This window comes from Macaca nemestrina, chromosome 13 (assembly GCF_043159975.1).
Source record: "Macaca nemestrina isolate mMacNem1 chromosome 13, mMacNem.hap1, whole genome shotgun sequence".
In the NCBI taxonomy this organism is placed as follows: Eukaryota; Metazoa; Chordata; class Mammalia; order Primates; family Cercopithecidae; genus Macaca; species Macaca nemestrina.
Genome location: NC_092137.1, coordinates 68,655,309 through 68,668,884, shown reverse-complemented (window position 1 = coordinate 68,668,884; position 13,576 = coordinate 68,655,309). Strand labels below are relative to the sequence as shown.

The following is a 13,576-nucleotide window of genomic DNA, read 5'->3' as shown; positions in this document are numbered from 1 at the left end:
CCGGCTAGTTTTTTGTATTTTTAGTAGAGACGGGGTTTCACCGTGTTAGCCAGGATGGTCTCGATCTCCTGACCTCGTGATCCGCCCGCCTCGGCCTCCCAAAGTGCTGGGATTACAGGCTTGAGCCACCGCGCCCGGCCCCTAATAATATTTTTTAAAGACTTATAAGGTGTGGGAAATGAGCATGTGGGAAAAAAAGGAGCTCTATGAGTCAGTAGTTTGATGTGGGCTGTCAAAAAAAAATCTAAACTCATTGTGCTTGTATAAATAGAAGTGTAAGATCGAAAGCAAGGAAAATGATAATTCTGTCTTTAAACAAAGCATAGCCTGCACGTGACCATGGGGTCTGGAGCTGGATGGCTCAGGCTCAAATCCCAACTCTGCCACTTTCTAGTAATGCGGCCCTTGAGCAAGTTTTTAAACCTCATTTTCTCCATCTGGCAAGCAGATATGATGATATCTACTTCTTAGCATTGTTGGGAGATGAAAACAATCCATGTAAATTGCTTAAATCAATAATTGGCATATGGTAATCACTTGTTAAATGGTACCTATTCCTTACAGTTCTATGCTTATCAGATGCCCCTGGAGACCTACACTGAGTTCAAGGGACCTCAAAGCTGCAGAGAAACCAGAGCCTGTTCAAAGCAGAACACCAAGATGGTGTCATCTCTCTAACTGTTGGAGAAACTGACTAGGTTTTAGCCCATAAAGGAACAGGTAGAGCAGGTGTGAACGCCTGGATAATTTTGAAGTCCCAGCAGGTGGAGGTTTCAGGAAAACAGTTTTCTGCATAACTTAAGGGAGAAAATTTAATTAGTGAGTTCTCTAATAAGAGAAGTATTCAAGCGTGCTTCTTAACAGATGAATAAAAGAAATGCAAGCCACAGATGAGAAGTTGGATTAAATCTGTAACATCTATTTCTACCCTGAGATCCTACACATCTATTCCAAGGTGCCTTTTGTCCCTCTTTTCCCCCTTTATTCTTCTATTTCCAGGTGTCCCTGCCAATCCTTGGGTTTGCTTAAAAGCCAAAAAATAATAATACATCTTTGAAATATATTCTATATGATCATCTAAAACTGACTACCCCCATTGAAATTACTTTTCTTAAGACTTAAGAAGTTACTTTGGTCTCTATGAAGTCTATTTTAGGCAAATTTCTTTATCTGGGACATGTTCATTCAACAAATAATGATAGAATGGCTCTTATGCTTTCAACACTGGCCTGGTTGTTGGGGTGTAAAATTAAGCAACTCCAGGTGCAGTGACTCGCACCTGTAATCCTAGCACTTTGGGAGGCCAAGGTGGGTGGATCACTTGAGGTCAAGTGTTCAAGAGCAGCCTGGCCAACATGGTGAAACCCCATCTCTTCTAAAAATATAAAAATTAGCCGGGCATGGTGGCACATGCCTATAGTCCCAGCTACTCGGGAGGCTGAGGTAAGAGAATCACTTGAACCCTGGAGGTGGAGGATACAGTGAGGCAAGATTGCACCATTGCACTCCAACCTGGACTACAGAGCAAGACTCTGTCTCAAAATACATAAATAAATAAAATAAAAATAATAACAAAAATAAACAAGACCCTGTCTCGGCTCTCAAATAGTTCACAATCTCACATGGGAGACAGTGACCTCCAGGTCAGTGTGATGAATGCACAAATTGAAGTGTGCCTTCCTGTGTACACCCAGCATCACAGAAAGAAGCCACAACCAATGGCTGAGGGTTGGGGCAATCGGATATTTGTGTTTAGAACCCCTCTCAGACACTCCTTACAAACTGAAGACATCTCTTTTAACTTTCCCTTTCCCTCAAATTTCTCTTTTCACATACTGATGTATGGCTGGAATTCAAAGGAAAATTACACTGTGATCAAAACTACATATCTAAAGCAGAACTGTCAGTTACTATTATCTATTCTTGCACACCCATGGGACATGTTATTTTAAGTTGATGTTGCATTCAATTAAGCCCTTATGTTGGCTACAACACAAATCACATCATCTAATTTTCCAATCTGATCCATCAAATCACTGACATAGCACCCCAAACAAATGGTTGTGCTGTGCCTATATAAACTCACTGAAGGCAAAGGAACTAGTCTATTCAGTAGCGTATTTTTTACGTAAGTGAACTCTTCCAGGTTGGAAAATTTATCAGTGAAAACATATTAAATAAGCAATACAGAAATGGCACCGAGAGTGCTTAGCAGCATGATTTCTGGAGCCTTAGATTTAAGTTCAGATCTCAACTTTGCCTCTTCCAGGCTCTGTAATCTTAGGCAAGTTACTTAATTTTTCCAAGCATTAGTCTCCTCATCTGTAAAATGAAAGTAACAAAGTACCTGCTTCCTATTGTTGTGAAGATTAAATGAGATAATATATACAAAGCATTCACCACAGTGGCCAGCACGCAGTATACATTTGAAAAATGGCGACCACAGAGACAGGTAAGAGTATGGTTTTGGGGGAGGAGGTTGCGGTGAACTGAGATCTCACCATTGCACTCCAGCCTGGGCAATAAGAGCGAAACTCCATCTCAAAATAAAATAAAATAAAATAGTACAGTTTTGTAGGCAACACTGTGGAGTCGCTCTGGCATAAGGTTCCCCTGGGTACCCCCATCATCCTGACAGTGCTTTGGAAAAGAATGTCACTACAATACGAGCCCATGAGGGCCACATAGAAAGTGGTTAGGTTCTGCATAATGCTGAGGCCACACTGCTGGACTGCAAACCAGCTCTCCCACTTATTAACTGTGTGACTTTGGACAAGGTCCTTTGCCTCTCTGTACCTCAATCTCCTTATCTGTTAAGTAAGGATAATAATTGTCCCCATTTTGTTGAGTTGTCATAAGTATGCTGTATAAATGCATTAAGGCATGAAATGCTTGGAACTCTTCCTGCTTCAGGGTAAACACCACATGCATTAGCTATTACAATGATGAATCAGTAGGTGCAAATCGCTTGAGATTATTTCATCCTGCCTAGAAGACAAGGTAGATGCAGGAAAGAACTTCTGGGCCAGGACCCTGACTCTCCTGCTCTCTTCCACTTCTACCACAACTTTCTTCAGCCCTTTCCTTTCCTGTCCCTGCCGCTTGCCCTTCCCTTTCCCATCACCCTGATTCCTCTGCTTTCTCTCAGCCTCAATGGACATCCAGATCCCTCAGCCACTTTCTGAGTCAGTGCCGCTGCACCAAGTGCTTGTGAGCTTGGTTGTCCTGGCAACAACAGCTTGCTCCATAAACCTCTAGGAACGAGGCTGGTTTGAGACATGACTTGGAGGAGTCTAGGTTATGCAGAGCATATAGTTTGCTCCTCTCTCATTTTTTTCCAGTTATGATGATGAACATATCTAATTCAGTAGCAAGTATTCGAGGACCTTCCAAACATGTTTATTGGCCAGAAAGAAACCTCCTAAACAGAGAGAAAGGGAGGCTGAGGTTATTAAGCCCAATCTTGCCCACAAAACAATTTGTTCATGCCTCGCTCTGGCTCTAGTGAGTTCATCTGACCTTTCTTCTGTGGGCCAGGGTAAGCTGCCTTTCAGAATGCTGCCTGGGATTAATGAGATGGTAGGCTTTGCTGTTAGGCAGGCCTGGGTTTGAATCCTAGGTCATCCTCTTGCCACATGTTTGACTGTGGGCGAGTCACTTATTCTCTGTGAGCCTCAGTTTTCTTGTCTGTAAGATGAGGATCACAGAGGGTGGTTAGGATTAAATGAAGTCATGTTTGTATAGCAGCTTGCTGCTCCATGGTTGGCTAGACGGGCTGTTTTTTAAAACAAAAAAAGTAAATTGAAAGAGTCTGAGGCAAAGAGACATGGGTATTACTTGGAATGAAAAAGCTGGAAAATGACAGAATCGTGTATTTTCCCTCCGCCTCTTAACCACTGTCTTTATTTGGAGATCTTATTCAGGAGGCAAAAGAGGAAACCTGGATTGTGAAATGTCAACAGTTATCTTGCACAGAAGAAAAGCAGAAACATTTTACAGTTAACGCTATTGACCCCAAGATTTCTAACTTGACAAAATTCCTGCACCAGCATTTCCTAATGCTATATTTTTTCCACCCAAAACATCTTATCTGCAATAAAATTATTTCATAAAACAAGACACAGGACAAAGATGTTCTCTGTTACTACCCAGGTATCTTGAACTGCATAAGAGAAAAAGGTGAATGAAGGAATATTCACTATTATTATTTTTCATGCTTTAACATCAAAAACCATAGCCAAGGCTTCTAAGAGCCTTTTCAAAGATTTTTATGGCCCTTCCTTCATAATTAATTTGGCAACCAACCCAGGAACCAGTACATGACCCCATTAACATCTAGGAGGGGCCCCACCACCTACTAAAGTGTATACTGATGCTGATACAAATAATCAGTGTCTCATGCAGCTTGTGTACACCAATTATGTGTCAGATTCCTGACATATACAGTTTTTAACCCACACATGAGGTAACTGAAGGAAACTTAATGTCTACAGAAGTTAAGAACTTCAATATCTTCTTGGGAAATTCTGTCTTTAGGTTTAGTTCTACAGCTGACAAAGGGAATATTTCTGAACCAAACATTTCTTAAAAATATCAAATGAGATGCTGGGGGCTATGTAAGAGTGGAGGGTTAGAGAAGGGAGAGGATCAGAAAAAATAACTATTGGATACTAAGCTTAGTGCTTGGGTAACAAAATAATCTGTACAACAAATGCCTGTCACAGGAGTTTACCTATATAACAAGCCTGCACAGATACCCCTGAACCTAAAATAAAATTTTAGAATAAAAAAAAAGAGAGACTCTTAATGCATTATATCAGAGAGTGTTCAAAAGGTTCCAGAGAAAAATGCAGTAATTATGGAAGATGTAACTTGTAAACATGAAAATTATGGAAGATATAAATTGTAAAACTATCAATACAAAATTTCACTATTTAATTCCAGGCCCATTTTCTAGATTGGCTTTTACAATCTGAGAGAACTACTCTCACTAATTAATAACTATTTATTAATTTAAATCCATGTGCTTGACAACCCTGACTCTATCATCCCCACTTTTTAGTGAGACAGCTTCACTTATTAGAAATTTAGTCTTCATATTTTTGTAATTTAGGGAGATTAAAATATGAGCATACAAACTTTATAACAGCAATTTTCATTGCAAGATGTTTTTAATTGTTTAACAAACAAAAACTTGCAGAAATGTTTCCATTCACTTGCTCTTCTCAGGATACTAGCACAAGTGATCAGGAAAGGAGTAAGTCAACATGAATTATTACTAGGTCTCACCAATTATTATTGGTGCCTATTGCAAGGAATCTTTTACATCTCTATGTATATGTGTGTCTTTTCCAAAGGATGTTTCAAAGTACAGCTGGCTAGAGAGATTAGCAGCTGAGAACCCACTTATTCTCCAGTACCAACTCAGCTCTCACCATCACAAATACACCACAAATCCTAAGTTGGAATAAATTTGCTTTAAGAAAATGCTAGAGTAATGAACAAAGTTCAGTGCCATGAATCAGAAACCTAAGCATCAGAGGAGTGGCTGGTCACAACTGTCATAGCCATGTGACTTTGGGCAATCGCCAAGCCTTCAGGGTCTGTCTCCTCTTCTGCAAATGAAGGAACTAGGCCAGATGACCTAGGGTCTCTCCAGCCTGAAGTCAAAATGGAAGCAGGCAGCAATGTGTGCTATTTAACCCCCCTCACAGGTAGAACATTGTAGGCTAAAACATGAAACAAATGAATAGCCTAAAAGAGACTCACACATTCGCTGTTCATTCAATTAAAAAGCTAAGCACCTGAAGGAAGGCACTACATTCAGCTCATTTCTGAAACAATCCACTCATTAAGGTTAGTGTGAGCATATCTGTGTACACAGGCGTTGCCCACAGGACGCCAAGTCTATGTGTGAATTCACATCCCAGGGAGCTTTCACAACCACACAGCACACACTCAGCATCTGAAGAAAGACCAACACTAAGAAAATTCAATTTTCCTGATGCATGCCAGGGAGGCTAAGCCTTTTTCAGTACACTAATCTTTAAAATGGTGCATCTACCACCTCGATGCCACATTATGCAAATTTACTAAGAATTGTGAGTGAAGAGATTTCAGCCCAATTTTAAAAAGCTAAGGATTTTTTACCTGTCAATTCCAAGGAGACGGCCCAATAAACAAGCCGTAATTACTCTATCATTATATCAACTCTTTAATCACTTTTTCTCCCTTTCCTCCCCAAAAAAGAACTGAGGGGAAGGGAGATTTCAATAAAAAATGGATAGTCTCTCCAAGTAACCTCTATAGAGGAGGAGTATATCTTCTGACAGAACACATCTGTGTGCCTCTTTTTTTTTTTTTTTTTTTTTTTTTTTTTTTTTTTTTTGAGACAGAGTCTCGCTTAGTCGCCCAGGCTGGAGTGCAGTGGCGCGATCTCGGCTCACTGCAAGCTCCGCCTCCCGGGTTCACGCCATTCTCCTGCCTCAGCCTCCCGAGTAGCTGGGACTACAGGCGCCCGCCGCCTCGCCCGGCTAGTTTTTTGCATTTTTAGTAGAGACGGGGTTTCACCGTGTTAGCCAGGATGGTCTCGATCTCCTGACCTCGTGATCCGCCCGCCTCGGCCTCCCAAAGTGCTGGGATTACAGGCGTGAGCCACCGCGCCCGGCTTCTGTGTGCCTCTTAAAAAGGATATTCTAAATCTGGAGGGAGTTACCTGAGACCCCCACCTTCCAGGCCCTGCCATCTGGAATTCTCAGACCCATAAAATCAAACTGTAAGGAAGCCGGGGCTGGATGAGTATCCCCGCTCCCCTAACCCCACTCCAACATTCTATGTGCTACCATGTTCCCCTATTTCAACCCAACTGGTTGAGCAGGAAACACTCCTAAATGAGCAGGTAGCCCGTGGAGCTGGACCCAAGCCTCCCCAGTCGGTGTCCACTGACACCCTGGTAAGTGGCACCTCTGCTCACCCTCTTCACAAGGTAGCCCTCTCTGATCCGCTTTGGTTCCATGCTGGCTGGACAGGCAGATGCAAAGGTCACTCTCCGGCACCTCCTCTCAGCAGCTGGGCTTCCTCTGCATACTGAGGTGGCTGTGGGCTGCCTTTTCTACAGTGGGTCGCTTTCACAATTTCCCTTCTGCTGGCGGTCGCATGATCACATCCTCTTCCCCTCACTGGGGTGGAAGATCAGAACAAGGAACTGCAGAGTAAACTACCCATTCCTTGCTAATCCTGGAGACTTATTAAAACCACAGTTGGGTTGAATATTTACCTAAGGGAAATTCTTAGTACTATACAGAAACTCACTCTTTTAAAGAGAAAAAGAAGTGATGAAAGGAAGAGGAAGATGAATAAGAAAAACTTGTTGGTGGAAATTGTCCTGATTAGGGATTAGTCTTGAGATCCTGGAAATGCTTAATAAAAATGCCAAGAAATTCAGAACCATCTGGTTAGCATAACAAAGTTAACTACTAAATGAATGCCTACTTCTCTCTATGCCAAGCCCTGTATCAAGTGTTTCTCAGCCTACTTATTTAAAACTAAATTAGTCTGCACATAGGCCGGGCATGGTAGCTCACGCCTGTATTCCCAGCACTTTGGGAGGCCAAGGCAGATGGATCACTTGGAATCAGGAGTTCAAGACCAGCCTGGCCAACATGGTGAAACCTTGTCTCTACTAAAAACATAAAAATTAGCCAGGCATGGTGGTTTGCGCCTGTAGTCCCAGCTACTCGGGAGGCTGAGGCAGGAGAATCACTTGAACCTGGGAGGCAGAGGTTGCAGCGAGCCGAGATCGTGCCACTGCACTCCAGCTTGGGCGACAGAGCAAGACTCCGTCTCAAAACAAACAACAACAAAAATGAGTCCACACGTGAAACCCATAGGGAAAGTATATTATTTTCCTTATCTTAGAGATAAGGAAACACAGGCTCAGAGAAGAAAAGTTGTCCCAAGTTGATGCTGCAGGTCACAGGGGAAAGCAGAAGACCAGGGAGGGACGTGCTAGGGTGCCACTGCCTCGCGTCAGGCATGCGAACAGGTGTTCCACATTGACTGCTGATCCCACAATCAGCCTGTAAAAAGAAGTTCATCATCAAACAGGTTTTTGAGAAACTGCACATAATAATCCCAGGTTGGCAACTCCTCTAAACGATGAACAAACTAAAGACCCTCACCCCGCCAAAGTACTATAGCAAAGAATCCTATAATGGTGTTTCCCAAACTGACTTGGCTGTAGAATTCTTTTCTGCACAATTTATATTAACATTTTTTGTCATAGATTGGATTAGATCTCCCAAAAAAGAAGTCCTAACCCTTAGCACTTCAGAATGCATCCTTGTTTGGAAACAGGGTCATTGTAGATATAATTAGTTAAGATGAGGTCATACTGAAGCAAGTGGGCCCTTAATCCAATGTGACTGGTGTCCTTATAAGAAAAGGGCACACAGAAAACAGCCATGTGACAACAGAGTGATGCATTTACAAGCCAAGGAACGCCAAGGATGGCCGGCAACCCCCAGAAGCTGGAAGAGGCACGCAACAATTCTCCTAGAGCTGCTATAGAGAACATGGTGCTCCCGACACCTTGATTTCAGACTAATGGCCTCCAGAACTGTGAGAATAAATTTCCATTGTTTTAAGCCACCAGTTTGTGGTAGTTTGTTATGGCAGCCCCAGGAAACCAATACAATCCTGAAAAACCAATATTCCATAGAATAAACTTTGAGATACGTTAATCTGGCCCTGTGAAAATGAGCAAATTCATTAATTACTCTGTGCCTCAGTTTTCTCATCTGTAAAATGGGGATAATAACACTTATCCAATGAGGTCATTCTGAAGATTAAATAAGATACACATGGAAGTATTTAGAAGAGTGTCTGAAACGTAACTAGTATCCATAAATATTAGTTACTCCTCATCTTCAAGGCAAATCTCCGTTATCCTAGAGCTGATCCTTTTCAATGATAACCTCAACAGAGATGATAAAAGCAATCGTAGGGCTAGAATTTCCTCATTACACCCGTCGGTGTTCTTTCACTGCAATCAACAGATAACAACTCTGGCTAATAGAGGCGAATAGGAATTTACTGGAAGAGAATGGGGTGGCCCACAGACTGAAGGAAAAATGAAGACTGGGGTCTTTGAAAGGACAGGAATCAGGGCAGTTGTAGGGTTCCAGGAAGCAAGACACCAAGATGAAAGAATGCCAGTGGTTTTCAGACTCTGCAGTAGTCTCCAGGGATCAGGCCTCTGATTGGCCTAACTCAGCTTCTCTCTTGGGTATCTGGAGGGGGAACATATGAACCGACAGCCCTCGCAAGACCATGCTCAATGGGGGAAGGGAGGGTGTCCCCTAAAGTAAAACCAAGATGCTATTAACAATAGACGAGTGATGGCCTCGAGAAAGGCAAAACTGACAGACATCCAGGAGGGCATCTGAGGAGCCAGGAAAGTTAGGGGAAAGAAGTTCTGTTCTTGGGGTTTTCTGAGAGCTTCCTGATTCCCTCTCCTCTTCCCTCCAGCTGTGTTTCCAGCCAACAGTCACTGCCCCTGTATTTCTCACTTTTCGTTTTATGCTAATATCCATTACATAAAATCGTTGATGGTTTCTTATCAGTTTCTCATCGCACCAAAATTAATTAGAAATTACTATAAAGTGTTGGGGGCTGAGAGTAGAGGGATCAACATTTGATGTCACCTGAGCAAAACAGGAACAAATAAAAGGGTAATGTTCTGTATCTGCACTCAAACAAGTATTTTGCTACGTCTGTACAGTCAATGGAAACCACTCATAGATTTACCAAGTCTGATTTCATAGTTAAACGTATCTCCCTTTGTTTAACTGACCAAGTGACTTCTAATTTGGAATGTCTTCACCGTCTGTCCCAGCATGATCGGAAGGCTTTAAAGAACCCTCACTTAGAAACCTCATAGTGTTTTTGGATGCTTACCGTGTAAAAGCACCCCTGCGTTCCGAATAATTCATTTCAAGAAACGTGGTATTAAGTCCTTACTATGTGCCAGGGGCCTGAATAGGTGCGGGGTAAAAATGTCTTGCCACCAAGGAACCTCCCGCATTTGTGAATCTGCTGAACGTCACCACTGATGGATTAGATGATGCTGCCTTTGCCCCCCCCGCCTGCCACGTGTCATCGCGCCTGCTTAGCGACACCTAGTGGTCAATAAAGAGAACTATCTGAATCAATGACGCCATTTAGGACTTGCTCTCAATAGAGTTTGAGCAAGTTTTCTCCTGCTGTGTCAGATCCCTCTCCCAGATCAGATCATTAGAACCTCTTCCAATATCTTAGTGTGTGTGTCTAGAATGACTTTTTTTTTTTTTTTTTTTTTTTTGAGACAGAGTCTTGCTCTGTCGTCCAGGCTGGAGTGCCGTGGCCCCGATCTCAGCTCACTGCAACCTCCGCCTCCCAGGTTCAAGTGATCCTCCCACCTCAGCCTCCCGAGTAGCTGGAATTACAGGGACATGCCACCATGCACAGCTATTTTTGTATTTTTAGTAGCGTTTCACCATGTTGGCCAGGCTGGTCTTGAACTCCTGACCTCAGGTGATCTGCCTGCCTCTGCCTCCCAAAGTTCTGGGATTACAGGTGTGAGCCACCACACCCAGCCTAGAATGACTTTTTAAGATCTCTTTCTGTACACATTTGATCAATAACCTTGGAAACATTATTCTTGTAGTACATTTTATTGCTGTAAGGGAAAGTTAAGACTTCTGAATAAGCAAAAATGATTACTTAGCATCTCCAATGGAAAACTATGCATTCTTTACAGCACACCTTTCTAAGTTATTTGTTTCTATGGAGTCTGTGTCTTTTCTTGTCTTGGAGTTATTTTAGAACTCTGTAGATTGTGGATAAATACGAATAATTCTTGTCTATAAACATGCAAATAAATTCTGACTGATGGAAGTTCAGTAGACTCCACCTCACCCCACACCCTCGCTCCACCCCACCTCCCATGGAAAAAGTCAATTTTGTGTCCACTGGTAAATGAATTTCAACGTTGCTTTACTCTATATAAATTGGCCTTTGACCTTTCCTTTGAATCGGTTGTGACCTCTGGCTAGTTTCGCCTTTAATTCATGAGTTAAATAAAATTTTGACATGTTTTCATTCTATTATATGTAAGAGTCATAGTTTTATCTTTTTAAAAGTTATTCTTTAGCATTGGTAATTCAAAAGAGACATTAAATTTAGCTGAGAAATATCAGACCACCTCTAGAGCTAAATACAAATTAAGTAAAAGGTGTCAAAACCTGTGAGAAGAGTCTGAGATGTTACCCTACTTGTAAGCTAACAAGTCAGCCTGCCTGTTTCAGGGATGCTCACAGAAGACACAAGACTTCTGGGGTTTGGGGTAAGACAAAGGACTTTGCTACTCATAGCACAGTAAACAGAATGAGCTCCATATTGGTCTTGATGCTTGTTGGCCCTAAGTCTACCAAGGACAAAGTGGAGCAGCCTAGATGGATGCTGCACATACGGAGGGTTTGCATCATAACTGAGGACCCAGAGCTTAGGGAACATGAATCTTTTGTAATGCGCTGCAAGCAAACCTGCCCAAACTTTGTCTCAGAGGTAGACCGTATCTTTATTATACTGGACAGTAAGTGAATCTGCCCTTTACTCTGGAAGGAGACAACCTCTATCTTCAAAGCTGTTGTTCACTGTACAAGCATCCATAAAATAGAGTGCCTCTGCTTGCAAGTTGTATATATACACAAAAGACCCATGGAGAACTTTCTCCCAACAAAAAGAAACCATTAAGTTGTCTAATTCACTTAAACATATTAGAGAATATCTAGTTGGTGCCCAATGGGCTTCCAGTTCAAGAGAGGGAGCTGAGCCCACAGTCTGAGTAATCCCCTTTCAACAGATACACAAATTCATAAGGAAATGATTTAAGAATATATAAAAGTGTGAACATATACATACCCACTTGCTCAAAAGAAAGCACTTTCACACATACATTTCCTTGCTCTGTTAGCGGAGAAGGCCTAGAAGCAACAACAACCTGGTAGTGTCAAGCACATCTAGCTCCCAGATCTTGATTACTAATACGATTCTCCAATAAAAGGAATGAGAGGTCCTTGGAGAAATAGATGGCTCTAAGATTTCAGCAGGAAATGTAAAAGATGACCCCGAAGCATCCTGCAGTACCAGAAAGTAAGAAAGTGCTAAAAATGTTTAGCTAAAAACACAAAAGACTGAAACCATGATGGTGATCAAAGGGACCCAAGAGCCAACTGAATGAACTCCTAGTGGCCAAAGCTAGAAAATTTGGAGCAAGAAAATAAAGAAAATAGTATTGGATTATAGCCAAAGTCTAAAAATAAATAAATTTATGATTGAGTAAATAAGAGAGAATACACAAATCTATTCCAAGATTCCAAGAATTCCAAATAAGTTATCTAGATTCTCCACCCTTAAAGAGGTGGAGCACGAATCCTTGCTCCTTAACTATAGGCTGTGTATAGCGACTTTTTAAAAACTATGGTACAGAAAGGAGAAAAAAGGAGTAACTTTATAGTGGAGAAACATGATAAATGCAACCTCAGCCAGAGCCAGGTGATCAAGGTTAACATCATGGTCATAAATCAGATTATAGTATATACCCTTGGTATCTAATCATGAGAAAAACACTAGACCAAACCTCAATTGAGTGATAGTCTATGAAAGACCTGACTAGTGCCCCTTAAGACTGTCAAGGTCATCAAAACCAAGGGAAGTCTGAGAAGCTGTCACTCCCAAGAGGAGCGTAAGGAGACATGCCAACTAAATATCATATAATATCTACATGGGATCCCAGAACAGAAAAAGGACATTAGGGGGAAACCAAGTATATCTAAAGAAAGTATGAACTTTCACCAGAAGTTGGGAGTTCAAGACCAGCCTGACCAACATGGAGAAACCTCATCTTTACTAAAAATACAAAATTAGCCAGGCGTGGTGGTGCATGCCTCTAATCCCAGCTACTCCGGGGGCTGAGGCGGGAGAATTGCTTGAAACCAGGAGGTGGAGGTTGTGGTGAACCAAGATCACGCCATTGCACTCCAGCCTGGGCAACAAGAGCGAAACTCTGTCTCAAAAAAAAAAAAAAAAAAAAAAAAAGAAGAAGAAGAAAGTATGAACTTTTAAAATGATAAACGTATCAAATTTGGTTAATTAGTAATGACTAATGTGCCATGCTAATGTAAATGTTAATAATAGGAGAAACTGGATGCAGGGTAAATGGGTATGCTGTAGTATCTTAATTGTTCTGTAAAACTAAAATTATTCTAAAATAAAAAAGGGCTGAGAGTGGTGGCTCATGCCTGTAATCCTAACACTTTGGGAGGCCGAGGCAGGCGGATCACCTGAGGTCAGGAGTTTGAGACCAGCCCGGTTAGCATGGTGAAACCCCGTCTCTACTAAAAATACAAAAATTAGCCAGGCGTGGTGGTGGGCGCCTGTAATCCTAGCCACTCGGGAGGCTGAGGTGGGAAAATGACTTGAACCTGGGAGGTGGAGGTTGCAGTGAGCCGAAATCGTGCCACTGCACTCCAGCCTG

At 42.0% G+C, this 13,576-nt stretch overlaps 1 protein-coding gene across 2 annotated transcripts in view; it reads right to left on the bottom strand.

Moving 5' to 3' along the window:
• LOC105465183 (pleckstrin) overlaps positions 1–10,078 on the bottom strand; it is a 37,466-nt gene extending 27,388 nt beyond the window's left edge. Inside the window, exon 1 of one of the 2 annotated variants that reach the window (XM_071076834.1) lies at positions 9,958–10,078. Coding sequence is in view for 1 of the 2 variants with exons in the window: in XM_011713456.2 (XP_011711758.1) it covers positions 6,974–7,015 (42 nt within the window). In the remaining variant the exon portion in view is untranslated. Of the gene's footprint in view, positions 1–6,973; positions 7,153–9,957 lie in introns of those variants that run through there. The other variant, XM_011713456.2, reaches the window with a different exon arrangement.
• Positions 10,079–13,576: the final 3,498 nt, after the last annotated feature.